The 16530-nt window shown below is 42.8% G+C and overlaps 6 protein-coding genes across 6 annotated transcripts in view; 2 read left to right on the top strand and 4 right to left on the bottom strand. All coding sequences in view use genetic code 11, as the record gives it.

Moving 5' to 3' along the window:
• Nucleotides 1-408: 408 nt before the first annotated feature.
• EGR_00283 (DNA-directed RNA polymerase III subunit RPC3) lies at nt 409-3753 on the bottom strand (the record flags this gene model as incomplete). The annotated part of the gene is made up of 14 exons (XM_024489532.1): nt 409-493; nt 559-762; nt 1161-1312; nt 1714-1797; nt 1870-1936; nt 2010-2098; nt 2289-2357; nt 2478-2579; nt 2670-2783; nt 2860-2921; nt 3110-3265; nt 3301-3434; nt 3464-3570; nt 3601-3753. The coding sequence occupies 14 exons, from the start codon at nt 3751-3753 to the stop codon at nt 409-411; spliced, it is 1578 nt and encodes a 525-aa protein (XP_024356210.1).
• Nucleotides 3754-4054: 301 nt separating this feature from the next.
• EGR_00282 (hypothetical protein) lies at nt 4055-5493 on the top strand (the record flags this gene model as incomplete). The annotated part of the gene is made up of 6 exons (XM_024489531.1): nt 4055-4129; nt 4161-4265; nt 4296-4395; nt 4428-4506; nt 4702-4837; nt 5419-5493. 6 exons carry the CDS (start codon nt 4055-4057, stop codon nt 5491-5493), a joined length of 570 nt encoding a protein of 189 aa, XP_024356209.1.
• Nucleotides 5494-7100: 1607 nt separating this feature from the next.
• Nucleotides 7101-7805, bottom strand: EGR_00281 (polyubiquitin; the record flags this gene model as incomplete). Its single annotated transcript, XM_024489530.1, has 1 exon — nt 7101-7805. The coding sequence occupies one exon, from the start codon at nt 7803-7805 to the stop codon at nt 7101-7103; it is 705 nt and encodes a 234-aa protein (XP_024356208.1).
• Nucleotides 7806-10132: 2327 nt separating this feature from the next.
• On the top strand, nt 10133-11254 carry EGR_00280 (ubiquitin C; the record flags this gene model as incomplete). Its single annotated transcript, XM_024489529.1, has 1 exon — nt 10133-11254. The coding sequence occupies one exon, from the start codon at nt 10133-10135 to the stop codon at nt 11252-11254; it is 1122 nt and encodes a 373-aa protein (XP_024356207.1).
• A 1261-nt stretch (nt 11255-12515) lies between these two features.
• EGR_00279 (hypothetical protein) lies at nt 12516-16135 on the bottom strand (the record flags this gene model as incomplete). The annotated part of the gene is made up of 2 exons (XM_024489528.1): nt 12516-13456; nt 16048-16135. The coding sequence occupies 2 exons, from the start codon at nt 16133-16135 to the stop codon at nt 12516-12518; spliced, it is 1029 nt and encodes a 342-aa protein (XP_024356206.1).
• A 258-nt stretch (nt 16136-16393) lies between these two features.
• Nucleotides 16394-16530, bottom strand: part of EGR_00278 (hypothetical protein) — a gene marked incomplete at both ends in the record, with an annotated part of 9637 nt that continues 9500 nt past the window's right edge. Inside the window, one exon of the mRNA XM_024489527.1 lies at nt 16394-16460. Within this exon, the coding sequence (XP_024356205.1) occupies nt 16394-16460 (67 nt within the window). The remainder of the gene's footprint in view (nt 16461-16530) is intronic.

The raw sequence follows: 16530 nt of genomic DNA, 5'->3' as shown, positions 1-16530 counted from the left end.
CGATTCGAAACGAGAAACCGGAATGCTTAACCAGTGCCGTAAGCATCTTTGCCTTATTTACGTGCCACGGAAGAATGTTCAAATCTTGCGTTATCAGTCGGCGAATAATACGGGTCATTTGCTGTGTGGAAATAAGTACTCCATTCAGAAACATTAACATTATTCACCGCCTAGAGAGTAAATAATCTTTCTAGATTCCCACAGTTGGACTTTAAGCTTAAGAAATCTTGCTAGTTACAGAAATGAGGAGGTGACGACTAAACCATTGGAATTCGCACAATTGAAGCATTTGTATCCCCTCGCGCCCAGAACATCAAGCGGCATATTCCTTGAACATATCTAATCATGGTCATTGAAACGATACACCCTCGTCAAAATTTACAAATCCAGCGGGTATAAAAGAGCGCTCTATTCTTCCGTATCAAAATAAAGTCGAAGATAGAGGTCGGCGACAAACCACGCCGTTTCAGCCTCCCACTGTGCGGCTCCAAGTCTAAACAAAGATGGAGACCATGATCTACTACAAACCAATCCAAGCCTAAGACAAGTTCAACTCACTTCGCAAGGCGGTTGGAGAGGGTGGAGAGTTGGTTGATCTCAGCCGGCGTGAGGCTGTTCTGTAGAGCCTGTACACTCTCCCTGTGAGATTCGATCTCCTCGTCTACGCCCTCGCCCATCTCCTCTTGTCCCTCCAACCTGGCGATTTCAGCCTGATGCTTGCTGATCATACTCTCCACATAGTAACGTTGATCTATTAAGCGGCTTTGTAGAGATAGAAACGGTCTATGTCAAAGTTCACTTTTAATCAATTAACAGTTCGAATCACTAACTGTCATATGCCTTTATACCAAATCCGTACTGGAAAGACCAGTGCCAAATTCCTATTCGAAAATCAAGAAATACAGGGAGCACAACCTTGTAAAAGTAGATGCAATCTAAAAAGCAAGATGTGGTTTACGCTATATGACCGAATTCAGACTGCTTTGAAAGTACTAAGGTGCCGACTAAACGCTACGTATTGATAGTAGATGGAGAAGACCACAGTTTTGGCATTAGAACACCAACTCCTTGTTTTTTTTTTCGGGAAGCTAGGGGGGACAGTTGAGTGAGCCTATATACCGAAAGGCCGACCTTGTCATGTGGCCTTTCCGATAACTCACCTTTTGGCGTTCAATTCAGCGTCAGAACGGGTGGCCAAGCAGAGGATGCAGTGCTGCGCGTATTCGACCGTTAGTCGCGCCACCATGGAGAGGTTTACACTATAGAGGCAGACCACAGTGTCTGCATTGAAGTCTTTTGCTCGAGAAAATTCCTATGGGTGAATGACGGCAATGTGTATGGTGCTACCAAATCCATTTAGACTAACTTGCATCATCGCAGATGAAATAGGGCTGTTCCATAGAATATAGAATAACTTGTCCTTGTGATCAAAGTCATTAAATTCTTAGCACGTTAAATCCAACCATTTGATATTGGTTTGATAGAACAACATAAACAGTGATAGGAATTCTTCTTGTAGAAATAACGAAGCTTGAACATGCGCGAAGTGGACTGGAGCATGTATTTTAATAGTACGGAAGGTGTACGAGCTAATCGATCCCGTGTATTACCGGCAAATAAGCTAGCGACAAAAAAAGAGCCTAGAAAGAGCATTCAAAAGAGCACAAAGCAAGAAGATGAATGGCACAAGCCCATCGACAGGCAAGCACTTACAGTGGTCGAAACGAATTGACTTGCAACCATTTGTGGAAGAATCTTGCGAAATTCCTTTTGAGGTATCAAAAGACGTCTTTCTAACTGCAACAACGAATAATAAAACATTGGGATTTAGCCAGATTGGTGGTAAGAAGAGGAATGAAACGGGCGTACAGTTTCATAGGGGAGGTAGCCTTCAGTCAGTAGGATACGGAAAATTCGAACACCTGCGTTTTCAAAGCTGCAATAGTAATGTCGAGGTAACGAAATTGTCACCAGGTGATCGCACAGCAGCCAGAAATGGTAAAACTCACAGGACCTGCACGATGTTTTCAATATGACGGACCAGAATGCCCCTAACAACCTTCTTGTAAGCTAATTTGAAAATACTAGTCACGGAAAACTTAACCAAATAAGTAAAGCGGAGCAAAAAAGGACACTGTAACCTTAAAATTTTTGAAAGGATACGACATATGTATATTCCTCCCGCTATTCCGGGTTTTTGTTCTAAAAGAGACATCTAAATAGCAAAACGGGACTCTTAACACTAAAGGTGACTGAAGACTGTATTAAATTTGTTAATCGAAGCTCACTGGATCGTCCAGAAGAAGGGTTAAGTAGGAATTGAGATAATTGGGAGGATCACGGAAGCTCTGAACTACCTGTAGGATGGATTCAAAGTAAGAGACAGTGAAAATGAACGCAGGAGACATAGTGCTAAATGGTAAAAGAAATTAAATCACTGTAAGAAGGGACGAGAAATAAGAACCGGTAAAAAGAACCTGTGAATGATCAACAGCCTCGGAAGAGGGAGACATCACGTGACTGTGCTCTTTGGATGCGAATGCGACGTGCAAAATCCTCGACATTACATCCCCAGCTGTCTGTTTAAAAAAAAGAAATGAAACAAAACAGTCTCATTGGTAATACCATTTAACCATTTGCAGTGATCACGTTAAAATAGCGTCCCTCACCTCATCTATTCTTTCAGCAGCAAGGCGGGAAATTAAGTGATCACGCCAAAGGGCCTCCAATGAATCGGCACAAGGCGCCAAAATAAGATCCCATTCAACTGAGTGTTTCGGAGTCTGCATAAGGCAAACACAGACGCACATAAGTGGTCATATAATTTATTGAAAAATATTTTACCGGCAAGAAACTTACGGGTAGAAAGCGGTGAAAATTCTTGTAAGTGGCACCACTGGCAACAAATTTGCGTAGGTTTTCTATAAAATTATCATTAATTAATATGCAGGTGAATGAGCCTGACATGCAGCGACAGCCAATGGAAAGCAAAATGGACAGAAGTAAAGGAGAATGGATTAGCTTATACTTAAGCAAGCTCGTACATATGAGAAGGAGAAAGGTCCAAATAAGTTAAATGATAAATAGTATTGACTGAAGAAAAACGCACCGAGCAAATCTGATTTTGACAGTGAAAATCGTTCGTACTGAACATGCTCTTCAAGTGGGTGCAAAATCATTGACTTCGTGGAAGCTCTGATGACACCCAAACTAACCAGAGTATCCAAACACTCTACCAACACCTCAGCTTCTTTGTACTTATCACCTTCAACATTTGTTAAACCAAATATATCTTGATACCTTCGGATACACGAAGAAGAGCGGCACGCAACACCTCAGAAGTTTTTGCCATTCCTGATATGAAAATAATCTGAAGTAAATTTTCAGATTCGGGTCCATAAAAGAGAAAGCCGACTTTGCATAATATTGGTATCCTAAAAATGCCATCAAGTCAAATGTTTACCTGGCGAGTCTTGTTATCCCTTGGTAATCCAAATCGTACTTAAGTAAATCCTCCTGGTTTACTTTTATCACACTATGCCGCAAAAGAGCCAAAATGGAAGAGGCAATCTCATGGATAAATGGTCAACAGCTGCTTACACTGATGGGCGATAAGCGACCGGCAAGTATGCGTTCTAGCATCTTGAGTGTCACTGAGCCATGTATCTGAAGACAACGAACGATGGTCATGGCATTGTCCCCAAAATACTTATTTGTCAAGAAAATTGACAAGGCAGCAAATGCATCGGACATGATCGGAAAAAGGCTGATCGGGAGCGGATGATTTAATACCACTAATTTCATTGGTTTAACTAAGAAGCCGGTAAAAATGCGTCTAGGTTTATTGCATTTCGAGCATGATAATGTGTAAAGACCGTTTTAAATTTTACTTATTGTCGTATAGAGTGCAACTGCTTCTGTTGTCACTTACTAATGCTTAAGTGACATTTAAGATCCCTTCTTAAGGAAGAAATGATTACGCTGGGATGATGTCCATGACAATTTGACCGCTAAACTCAAAAGTCACCTATGCTGGCCAAGTGAACTACACAAAATGGACATAATAGGCGAAGTCCCTCAAGAAAGAGATGAATCTAAGTTTGAAAATCTTCTCAAACCTATACGACTAGTGAATTCGTTTCATTTACGTTACACTTCAGAAATATCAATCTGTCATAGACAAGTCAAATCCCTATACCAAAACTAGGTGGTGCATCACTTTTGCATTCCTTGCACTCTATGTTCTTCGAATATACTTCATCCAGGTATTTAAGCTTTGATGTCTCATTTTTAAGGGGTTCCATATCATTAGTTATGCGCTTGCTATATACATATTAAGTTTATTCATACATTCTATTTCACCACAAGTGGATCCAGAATTCGCGGATCTACTCGGTACAGTGGCTCTAATAATTACATTACTGTAGATGAAGCACCAACACTCCCAAGAACGGAGGCAGATGAATTTAGGCCCTTTATACCACGATTATTGGAGGCGAAATTCTGGTAATTTGATCTTTGCGCGACAGAATATGACTCATGTTCTGTTGGACTTTTTATGCTTTTTGTGGATAAATATTGCGCATTTCCCTTGTCTGAAACCTTGTAAAATCGTATGTAGTTGGAATACAGACATCGAGTCTCGCGTTACAATCAAGCAGGGTTCACTACATAGTTTTGTAAATGAATACCTGCCTCCAGGTACTACGCAACGCGAGCCATAATCATAAGTCTTCTGTGCACCTTCTTCTCTTTCCTCGATATTCCGGTCTTCTGGCCCATTCTCGTGGTGTATTTCATCCTCCTTTTCACCGTTATGATGAAGCGACAAATAAAGGTATGCTTATATTTCTACCTTATGTTATTCGCACTCGTCGACCTTTACATTTGGTTCGGTTTCCGTAATTTCTAAAGGATGTCTCCGAAACGTGATGCCGCTGGTCAAAAATACATGGCTGTTTGTATCCCTCTCATTGAGGTACTCCTCACAAATCACAATAGAGGAACCTAGATATAACTGTCACCCCCGTCCACCACAATGAACTGACCACCGCCGTCGTAATTTCCTAGGTGCTCAAATGGCTTTTTTGAATGTTTGGTCGTTAATTTAACTCATCAGAAGTGTTGAGGCTCTTTCAAGTAAAACGCATGACTTACGGTCAGATACTGGCTTTCTCCGAATGTTTGCCTCGCTAATTTGGCGCTCCAAAGACTGGTACTTCGGGACTTGGCTCAATGTTCACATTACGAACTGAATGCTTGCACTTTTCTCGAGTGCTTTTACCAATGATTCTTGCTGTATATTGGTATCGGGATGTACCTTAACCCTGTTTCTTGTTCGCAGGTCGAAGTCTTATATGCTAGTTTGTATTGCCCACTTATTGTACCAAGTAGATTTGATTCCCACTTATTTTTCAGCACATGATCACGCACCGGTATGTGCCGTTCTCCTACGGGAAGCCGCATCCCACAGGAAAGGTTCTCGTCTCTTAAATGGCTACAAGCGAGTTTTGTTGGAAGAAGATTGATTACTTGGCCTGTTTCATTCAATCCCTTTTCAGTGAATGAAGTGTTTTATTATTCCCCCTTCTTAGTAAATACGGTGGGTTCTTGGAATGTCTGCGCTACAGACGCCATACTGTGGCTTTTGGGCATGCTGTGTATTCCAAGAATCCCACTAATTTTCTGAAAAAGTCGTCCTTGGCGTCCGAAAATGAATTCCCGGTGGTAAGGTGGTGCCGCCCGAGCAGATTAGGTCAGATTGCAGAAATCGCCCACAGATATAATTTTTAAGTTTTCATTTATATCACGTTGAGTTCTCAACTTCATGCCTTCTTATCGCTTTGCTGTTGAAGTGAAAGTAGTGTTTGCTTTATTAGCCGTAGATGGCATAATCCGGGGTAAGATCATCGTTCATTATTATTTTTAAGTGGTGCTGATGTTGCGGCTGTTATTTTCTGTTTATTCTCATGACCGCTTGTCTTTAAATTGTATGACCGCGCTCTCAACCAGATATCTGCCAGCGTTTGTTCTCAGACACAGTCTCCTTTTTACCGTGAGAAATTCAGCTATAATACCAGGTGGAGATTTCATGCTTCCACTGCCACAACCTAGACGTTTCGCAAGACAAGGATGTGCTGCCATAATTTTCTCAAAAAATACCGCTCTACTTCAGACTGTTGTGTTTAATTCTGTGTAGATACTGTGGACTAGAAATTTAAAAGTTCACATCAAGTCGTGTCATATTCTAGAGCGAAATTAATTTCAAGATGCGGTGCACCTTTATTATTCACCATCGGAATACAACCTGTTCAGCTTGGTAGTTGTTAATGCCGCCCAGTCATCTAAGAACCAACTTTTGGTTCCCACTGTAGAAGGAAGTGTAGTTAGTCCTCTATGCCGAGCTTCTCAGTTTGATGGAAATGTCCTCCTTCGAGCTAACGTTCTTAGTCTCGTGTGTGCACAGTATGTATCATTTCTCTAATCATTACGTCTCGATTTTTCCAATCACTTATTTCATCACATGGAGCGCTCTTACTAGAGTTGTGTACCTCATGCCCTTCGGAAAGGTTGATTGTGTGAGTGGAGTTTCAAGCGATTGGTTTTTTAATTCCCATTGCTAAAGGTGTAGCAGTTATCGGTATTATGGTGTGAATCTCGTGCTGCCGACACAATTCATGCTCTTACCATCTCAAAGTCGCGCTTGATTCCTTTTTCTGTGCTGCACCAGGAGTGGGTCTCGCGAAAGGCTCTCATGCGTTAGTGATAAAATGGTGATCCAAGAATAGGTCGGAAATTGTGTTTTTGAGGCTGCATCGAAAACACTCAACTTGCACACAAAATCAGGAGCGTTGATTTACGCCACGAGGATCGTTTTTTACAGCGCCTTGCATTTCAAAGCATGTTACCGATCTAGAGCACTAAAACGTTCTTAAAACTAGGCTATTTATCGGTGCTGTTGAGTGTACCGGCCATACAATTGCCTGTAGAGTGGCCACATTCCACTTTCGAGTTTAAGTATTATTAGTCTAGGAGGAGATATTTCTAAATAAAAGGTATATTTATTGACCAAGAGGGAAAATTATACAAAAGAACGGAATTTAGCAACGGTTAGACTTGACAACACAAATGACAGCGCCGTGATTGATGCAGGACTCGTAAAGGGTGGCGTTCTCGGCCAGCGGACATCCCTTATAGACGAGGCTGAATGAGCCTGGACGGAGGCAGAGGCACTTAGAGACGGCTTCCTTCACCATCCTCACCGTCATGGTTTGGGGAAACTCAAACTCGTTCACTTGGTCGCTGGGCGACTTGATGTACACCTTGATGGGCGGCATGCCGGCGCCCGGAGGCAGGCGGTCCACAAGGTTTAGCATGGAGCCTTCCTCGACGCCGTAACCGCAGAGCTGGCGTTCGTCCTCCATGAGCCACGACTCAAACACGAACTCGGGGGCGTTGTACTTGACGGGACAGCAGCACGAAAATTGCTGCTTCACCTCGCACACCGTGTCCTGCGTTGTGACTATCAGAGGGAAGCACTCGTTGCATGGCGTCTTCACGTAAATCTGGATCTTCGGGTGGAAGGTAATAGGCAGTGTGAGGTTTACCGTACAGCAGTTACTAAGGCCATACTCGCTGAGGCAGCGCTCGTTCTCGAGGGTAGTTCCACCAAAAGTAAGTGTCTGCTCCTCTATCGACACGTTCTGGGCTTGCAAAATGGCACATTTTAAATCCTCCACCGTTCCCCGGTCGTCGACATTGACGCTGCAAAAATCTTTACAGTCATAGACCACGTTCAGGAGCATCTCTTAGTTGCGGGCTAGTTAGAAAAGCTGTTTGAAAGCTGAAAATGGGTGTTGAGACGGCCACCTGACAGTCTGTGCCCTCTGTGAAGCCAAATCTGCGATGCTAATTTAAGAGAAAAATCGATAGTCGGTCACGCGTGCCCCATCTGCTCCGCAGCCCCCACGCGCTCCTCATCTCCACTCGGTGACATCCAACTACTAACGTTCTCTGACGAAACGGACTGTTCCTTAACGATTTGCTACAACGCAGCACGGTAGAAGTGAAGTGCTATACTCAAAAATGTTATTTAGATGGCAATAAAAACCGCTAGATTGCTTCTGGTTTAAAGCTTTGTAACGTCCAGTGAGTTATTTTTCAACAATTATCTTAAAATAATCCAACAATAGTTTTTTTATCATTTTAGTGTTGTATAAAATTGAATATTCCATAGTTGGCGGTCAGTAAACTCAATTTATTTCTGTGAAATAAATTTCCTTACTCGCAATTCTCATTAACACAATGCAAAAGTGATCAACGGCTCTATTAAATGCTTTATAGGACTAACAGACCTGTTTGCAAACACTTACATGCTAGACTGAATGGTCAAATCTGTTTGAAAATGGCAGGTACGGTAGGTGAGTTCCGCAGCGCCCTCTATTTGCACCTTGGACGAAGCACCAAAGCCAAACCTGTATGATGAATCTTTATAACTACATCGTAGGCCGTCCACTTACATTCCTTTAATCCACGTTTACACAAACCGACTTTCATCAGCCCCAGCAGACTTGCTCCTTTCCTAATCATCAGTAGACCTGCAACCATAGTTAGCATAGTTTTTCCATAGCTTTGGCTTTAAACTGTTATTTCTCTCACCTACACGGGTTTTCTTAATGCTTTATCCACAGACCCTATCCATCCACTTAAATTTGATTGTTTGAACTTTTCGAAATAGTCTAGCTTTCAAACCTTGGCTGTGTCCACTGTTCGATACTATCTTCCATGCTGGTTGAAGACACCTCCTGAAAATGCCTAATTGCTTGACCAGATTTGTTCTAACATCTCATCAAACTTATTGTGATGTCCTGCGGTCAGCACGAAGCCCTTAACGGACTGGGATCATTTTTGAAATCAGATACCATTTTAAATGGAATATCTGCCATCAGCCTTCATGTGTCATTGCTCTCCAGTCCTATATTTGAGTTTTATGAGGATGGAAAAAAATGAACGTGTTCCAACCCTTGTCTGGCTGTATGGAAAAACCAAACCATCAGAGTTGTGTTGGGAGCCTCCAGGCGTGATTTGCAGATGTTTCGGCCTCACCGTCAATGCGCACATCTGGGATAACAGAAGAGACGGATGCACGCAAGGGCCGCTTTCTATCAAATGTCAAGAGTGCTAGCTATCATCCGATCCGTGGCAGCTGGTAGTGAGTTAAACCTCAAAAGTCTACTGCATAAATCATTTTCAGTTTCAAAGAGGACTGCTTCATTAAGATACGCTCCCTCCGTGACCTTTCCAACACACAGTAAAGAAGGCGATACCAAGATTGCGTCCAGGCTACAAAATTAGTTAAAAGTACCCAATCTCAAAGTTTCGGATTGCACAACTTTGTGGTAAAATGTAATATCTAACTTCACATTTAAAGGCATTTAGAAGGCTCTAGTAACTGATCTTCCGTTTCAAAACGAAATTTATTCTAAACGAGTGAAGTTTCACGACGTTCGAACTGTTTTAGTCACGCTGTCGCCGTACTCACACGCACCCGGTTCATGCTTTTCGGCTGGGCAATGTTTTGTGTCAAGGAAAACCCGAATCCCTTATTGACTCTAGCGCTTCTAAAGGCTTCCTACCATTACTGTTTTGCTTCAACGTCAGTGTTTGTTTTAATTACTGTGTTCGTCAATTCCTCATTTGCGGAGTTGTAGAGTCACGGCTATGTAGTTTTCTTCAAAACCTCGGATAAAGTACACCCATGTGTACGCACACGTTGCTTGACGGTCCCAATTATTTAAAAAATGCGTCCCTTGCAAGCAAACACTGTGTCAGATGCATTTTCCGCCCCCTAATTCATGAAATGATTTAAGCACAATGGCGTGGGTGCTAGCACACGCTCACTTGCTTTCAACACCTGCACACAAACACACGCAAAAGAAAGCAGAAACGCAAGTGCGTATGCACACAGCAAAGTACAGTCGCCTTCAGCAAATCGCCGTGTCTAGCCTCTCACTTTGCGCGCATAGTTAAACCAATCACCTCCGGTCCACCAATTAAGAGATTCGGAGAATTAACGAACCTACACAGCAAATACCGATTATACTGATGTGTCGTTGTAGTTGTACTTTTGAGAATGCTCATCAAAGTCTGTCGCACTGGAAGAGAGCGCCAGACAGTCAGCGTGTCCGATAATGCCACTGTTTTGGCCCTCAAAAAAGTCATCGAGCAGCAGGTAAAGATTCCCATTGCCGAGCAGAACCTCACCTTCAATGGACTAATTCTGGAGGACGACAAACTCCTGTCGGAATATGGATTCTTCGACAATTGCACTGTTGTCCTCTACCTTCGCCTCGGCTTTAAGCCTGACTTCCAGCTGACCATCTTGCTGCCAGCCAGAAAGAAAATACATTTTGATGTGTCTGGCGAGAATACCGTTTCTGAACTGAAGGAACTCATTGAAAAAAAGATTGGACTCAAACTGACCACCGCAGAACTGATCTACGATCATTGGGTGCTTGAAAACGAACGCAAATTGATAGAATACGACATCACTGGTGGCTCCACTATTCTGCTTGTGCACGAATTGCGTGCCGGACCCAGTCTGGAGCTTCGAGATTCCACGCAAGTCAGACATGCCCAAACGATACCTCAGTTCACATCTTCGCGCCGTTTTCATAAAAAAGGCGAGTCAGCTCTTGATATCAGCAGTCTAGAAGAAAATGACGGGGAAGATGAGGAAGAGGATGACCTGAGAAATCTGATAACCGTTATATTCCTGGCCAAGACTGGGTCTCCCATCGCTTTGAGAGTACATCCCAGCACGCCGGTGGGAGAGGTGCGTAGCAAGCTGGCCCGGGTACTGCATGTTCCCACTAATTCTATGTGGTTCGTTCGCGATGGGAAGCCTCTTGACCCTGCCAAAACCTTCTCTCAGTACGGCATTTCGCATGGCGAATCGGTGTGCTTGATGTCAGAGGCCCACATTGTGGAGGGCTCGCGCTTCTGGTACTCTTCGGAGGAGGAGAACATTGAGCCGAAAATTCGCATCATCGTTCAGTCTAAAAGTGGTCAAACTCTTGCCTGCCACGTACGTCAAAGCACGAAAATTGGGTCGCTCAAACGACGCCTGGAAAGGGAGGTCGGTGTGTCCCGAACCAAAATGGGCCTCTTCTATCAGCAGAAATTCCTCAGTGACGAAGCCTTAGTAGGTGACTATGACCTCTCTGATGGCGCTCTCATCTATTTGCGATACTAAGGCTGGCTTAGTTGTTTACAATACCTTGAATTTATTCACTTACTCTTGCCCTCCTTGCCATCCTCCTCTCGTTTCTTTTCGCGCTATTTATTATGGCCACATTACCCATTGTGCCTTGGGGTTGAACTCAATGCTAGATCTACCACAAATGAACTTGTGCCTACACAGTAGCTTTTTTGTTGGTCGTGTTTCCTCAATTTATGTGCAGAAATATTGATACTCTTATAAAATTGCATTTCCTGTTACGATGGGAGTGTTTTTACAACTTCAGTCACGCTTTAAAGTTTACTTGGGAAGCACTCATTGGGATACAATAACTATTTAAGGCGTCTTTTCCTATCATTAAGAGGTACGATTCATGTTTCACCTGTTTCGTGAAGTATTTGTTACAAGTCAGATAACGCAACGGTTCATTCCATCTGCTACTTGATCAGGCATAGCTACTCTTTTGCAACTTCCAGGGGCAGCGCAAAGCTCGATAGGTTTAGTGCGGTGTAAAGTGATTCACTAGTATTCCCAATACACAATTCAGTGTCAATTTCATCATAATCAATTTGATAAAATTGTTACAAATAGTGAATTAAATCATTTCAAGTGGATAGAATGATAGCCATTGCTGATACGCCGCCTCGACGCGTACTGCAGAGCGTTAATTCCTTTTGCATTGACAGCTGGTGATGGACCTTTCAAGATATTTATGTATACACACACGTAGGCAATCACAAACTGCAATAAAAGTGGCTAAAAACTTATCATATCTTTATTTTAAACAATGATTTCCAAGTATAAAACATCTTTGAAATAGGTCACTTTGGGTTAACATTTTGTCTGATTATTTTTAGTCTCAAGTACTTTTGGATTGTGTATTTTACCGGCGTCTCCTCTAAAATGGGCTTAAGGTCTGTTGGACTGATCAGTGAATTGGTTTTATCGACTAGTGCTTCCATAAATGCGATTCCAGTATATTATAAAGTAAAGGACTCGACTATAAATGATTTTGTAAAAGCTGCTTTGCTGCCAAGTTGGCTAAGTACACGTCACTTTGTTTGTGTGGTAGTTAAAAGTGCGTTTCTTAAGGACCTGGTAATCCAATTATTACTAACTGTTGCATTCTCTTCTGGAAATGGGTACCGGGATGGAACCTTCATTGTCTGCCCTCCCATTGTAGATAGCTTTTAGTGATTCGTTCCCACACACTTCCTATTTCTTATTGATCACTGGAGTGAGTATTGGTGAGAGGACCCCTCCTCACGAAAGGGTGTCAGTTCAAACGCCCGTATTTAATTGCGAATTCAGTTTCCCCCTTCTCGCCGACCCAAGCCTTGCAGGCTGCAAAGTGGGCTATTACGCGAGCTCCGGCAGTGGTGAGTCCTGCGGGGCCAAGGATGTTGAAAGTGGTCTCTAGATCAGGGTCTTCGACGGCCCGTGGGTAGCGCAGCTCCTTCATGCCCTCCGCCCTACCGCTCCGCAAGAAGGTGACCAGCGCTCTACGTAGAAACTCCGACGGGTAGCCTGTCCCTTGCCCCCGCTGCTGGTGTCCAATCAGGAAGGCCGGCATGTCGTAAGGCCTACTTACCGTTTTCTCCTCCAGCTTCGTTGGGTCCACCTCGCTCAAAACTCTGTAGACGGGACCTCGTTGAATCATCGACATTCGCATAAGACGACGCAGATAGAGGTCTACCCCGCAAACTTCTCGGAGGTCGGTTATTATCGCGTTGACAATCGGTGAGTAGCGCATCTTTGAGGTGTTGTGCTGGACTGCTTTCAGCATCGGTTCGTATGCCAAGAGAAGTTCCTCGTCATATTTTCGTCGAGTATTAATCGAGCTGAATTCGGAAAAGGTGTTTTTGATCATATTTTTAAACGCCTTGAGTGAGAGCGCCTCTGGTGGCGGTGGGCAGGGGTGATTGAGGGAGGACACCCATACGAGAGGCAGATCCCTCACTGACAGCGCCTTCAATGGTGAGACGACCCTAGAGACGTGGGGGTCAGCGAGAAGGAGGGAGGCTGTCAGCTCCTCCTCTTCTTCTTTGCGTGGCAGCATGGCCATCCGCTCGTCAGCATGGAGCCACACCCCGGGTGTCCTTTCCAACCAAGCTGCCTCGCTGATGCTCTCCTCCAGGCAGGCAATTCTGTTCGCCAACGTTGAACCCCCGCTTCCGCTATTAACACCCACGTTTTCGCTTTGCCATCGTCGACATGCTGAGAGTAGTCCGATGTCACTTAGAATAAGTGTGTGAAAAGGCCGTTTTTCTGATGGAATTTCTGGCACTATCAGCCCACCATCATGTAGCCAGAGTTTCGAAATTAAATATGGTTGCCTAAAACGTAAATGTTACTTAAAATTCATAAGTAGCTATACAAAAAGTATTTTCGCCATTTATTAACCTCATCATTTCAATGAGAGGTGCATTGGTTTGATCTTAATTCTATTAGTTTTTATTACAAATCCCGAATAAAGTTACAAACAGTCAAATCATTTTACTAAACAGACATCTAATGTTGCGGTTACTTAAGTATCAATCCAAAATTAGAATGAAAAAATCATTTGTCACACAAAGATGTTAACCTTTCGGGTGTCTTAGCTCATGATGGCGAAATTACATAATTGATCTTCCACCTGGCTAGTATCTTAAAGAAACAAGTCAAACAATTGTGCGATGGAATCTCAGATAGAATTGCAAAATCCTCTCGACCTTCATTTTATATTTGGACAAGTGTATCATAAACGTTGCCCTGATAAAACACTAGAATACCTTTACTAGGGCCTTTATGCTCTAAGTGCTTATCTCGCAAGTCACTTCATGACCGACACAATAAAATCATGCAAGTACGCATGTCCTCAGCCAGTGACCTTTTTCATCCCAAAGAAAACGAAAAAGGTCATCTTGTGACGTGGCACCTCGGATCTCACCTCATCCCACCTCATTCACCTTTGCGTGCTTCTACGCTGTGTGGCTGAATAAATCGAACACAACTGTGATTTAGATGCCAAGGTTTACCGCCCAATGGGAAATTATTTCAAAACACTCCTCCGAAACTTGACATATTTTCAGAAACCTGGTTGTTGCGTTTCATAGACCCTGGGGGATTACTTTTTCATCGTCAAAATTAGGAAAGACTGCAGGTCTTTTTTCGTTCTGTTGCTGAAATGCAGCTCATCAGGGATATTGCAATGCCCTAAAAATACAGGTCCCTGGATGAAAGATTGATTTAAGTCTACTGCAAAAATGATCGTTTAAATGGATACTTGGGGAAATGAACACATGAGAAAGTAAACAGTTCATATCTACACCGACGTTTAGAGTGACTGTCTGAATTACCACATAGTTGAACTTTTCGGAATATAATTTAATTTTATTGGCCTACTTCATTAAAGACTGCCATATCATTGTGAAGCGCATTCGTTACATGATCTTTCGTGGCTCAATTCCGCTCTAGGTGGTTTTTCAAGTTACCTTCAACTCACTGCTACTTGTGGATCCAATTGGACTACGCCAGGCATTCTCAAAGGCGCCGGAGCAAAAGTATTGTAACTCAGTTATGCATCACTTGATATGCCTAAGCCAATAAGGAAAATTTATGATGCCTTCGTGAATTGTGTATCAATAAGTGAATCCGTTTAGCTCTTTCTAGTGCCGCTTGGTTTTGTGGTATTTACACAGCCACATTACACGTGGTGATGTCTACGGACCGTGCAAGGCTTTCCGCAAGACTGCAGTGACGTACTGCTATTCAAACATAGGTAATAGCTGCTCTTAAGTTTGTATAAGACGCAAACGGACCAGGATAGGTTAAGTCTTCGAGGTAATGTGAGTGCAATCATCAAAGTCTTCCTTTCAAAGAAAAATTTGGGTACCAGGGTTTTTTTAGATGCGAATTCAAATTAACCGCTACCATCTTACCTGGAATAGGTAATGCAACACACTTACAATCAAAAACTCTGAATCGGTGACAGAACCTGAAGTACTTTATCGGCCCGTTCACGAACAACTGCGTAGCCATAAATCAAGGAACATTCGATGAACCGCGTATTAAACTAAATTCTCAGTCACTGTGCTTAATCAATTTATCTTAAGTTCTATTTTACAGAGTATTCCTAAGATATTATTTTACAGAATATTGAAGGTTTGGTTTCTGTAGAGTAGCCAATTGTACAGTTTTGTGAGTGTTCGCAGACAGTCAAACAATAAAGAAGAGGTTGAGTGGCATCAGTGCACACCAAAATTATTTCTGAGAAAGCAAAGGGAGTGTAATCAAGTTGAACAATAACTTTCATTATTGGAATCACCATTTCCCATTATGAGTTTCCTCTGAGTGGTCACTCCTCCACTTGTTCATTTACAGTTTACCATGAGAACGAAAGGAAAAGCAACACTGCAATGTGAAAATCGCTCTACAAGATGCGCTAATCAACGCCCTACACGGATGTTGGAGAAAACGTTTAGTAGCCTTAGCAATGATTCCATAAAATGACTTGGCGAGAGTATTTTTTTGAGGGATCACCTGATGTAAAACCATTATGGAACGCTGTTGGTTTAGAAAATTGCGTCGGTAGGCGGTAGTCCGTATTACAAAGGGCTATCGAAAAAGTCCTATATGAACCTATAACTTTTTCATCTTCTAGTGAGAAGTTATTTTCAACTTTGACCAGTCCCTGGGTATGGGCGAGCGACTTTGGACTGGAGAAGTATTGCGTGTAGAGCTCTCGCGTGAATCGCAGGCAAGTTTAAGCCACACTAAACGTTTTGCTTCTTGGCAAATGTCTATTGGGCAGCGGTGCTTATAGTCACGCGCTTCTAGAGGAGCGACACGCGACGAGGTCTTATGCTGCAAAGTGGCGTTGAGACATCGCAGATATGACTCAGTGGCGATTTGCATGGTTTTCAGCCTCGTATTGTCCAGGCAACTTGTCCGAGCCTGGCGTTATGAGCTAGATGCAAACACAGGCCAAAATGAAGTAGTGTGAAGTTGTTACCCGCTCACCAGACCAATTCGTGTGTTCTGTTTAGCTTTAGAAGTTGGAAAGCAAGTGCCCTCTGTTACGTCTAGATGGGCTGGATACAAATGATGCAAAAAAATGACTTAATCACTATAAAATATTCTGGCAGAATGACGTCATAGATATGCTCATCTATCTCAATTCAGTTTATCTGGACTGGCACAGCCAAGGAAAACACGCTTCTGTTCATCTATTTGTCTTCCTCTACAATTTGGACAAACAAAATTAAAAGCTTAATTAACGTTACTGATACTCTTCGAAATAATTGTTACTT

Source organism: Echinococcus granulosus, assembly GCF_000524195.1.
Source record: "Echinococcus granulosus chromosome Unknown EG_S00001, whole genome shotgun sequence".
NCBI classification, from domain to species: Eukaryota; Metazoa; Platyhelminthes; class Cestoda; order Cyclophyllidea; family Taeniidae; genus Echinococcus; species Echinococcus granulosus.
The sequence above is the reverse complement of the archived record's forward strand: the minus strand, read 5'-3'. Positions and strand labels throughout refer to the sequence as shown.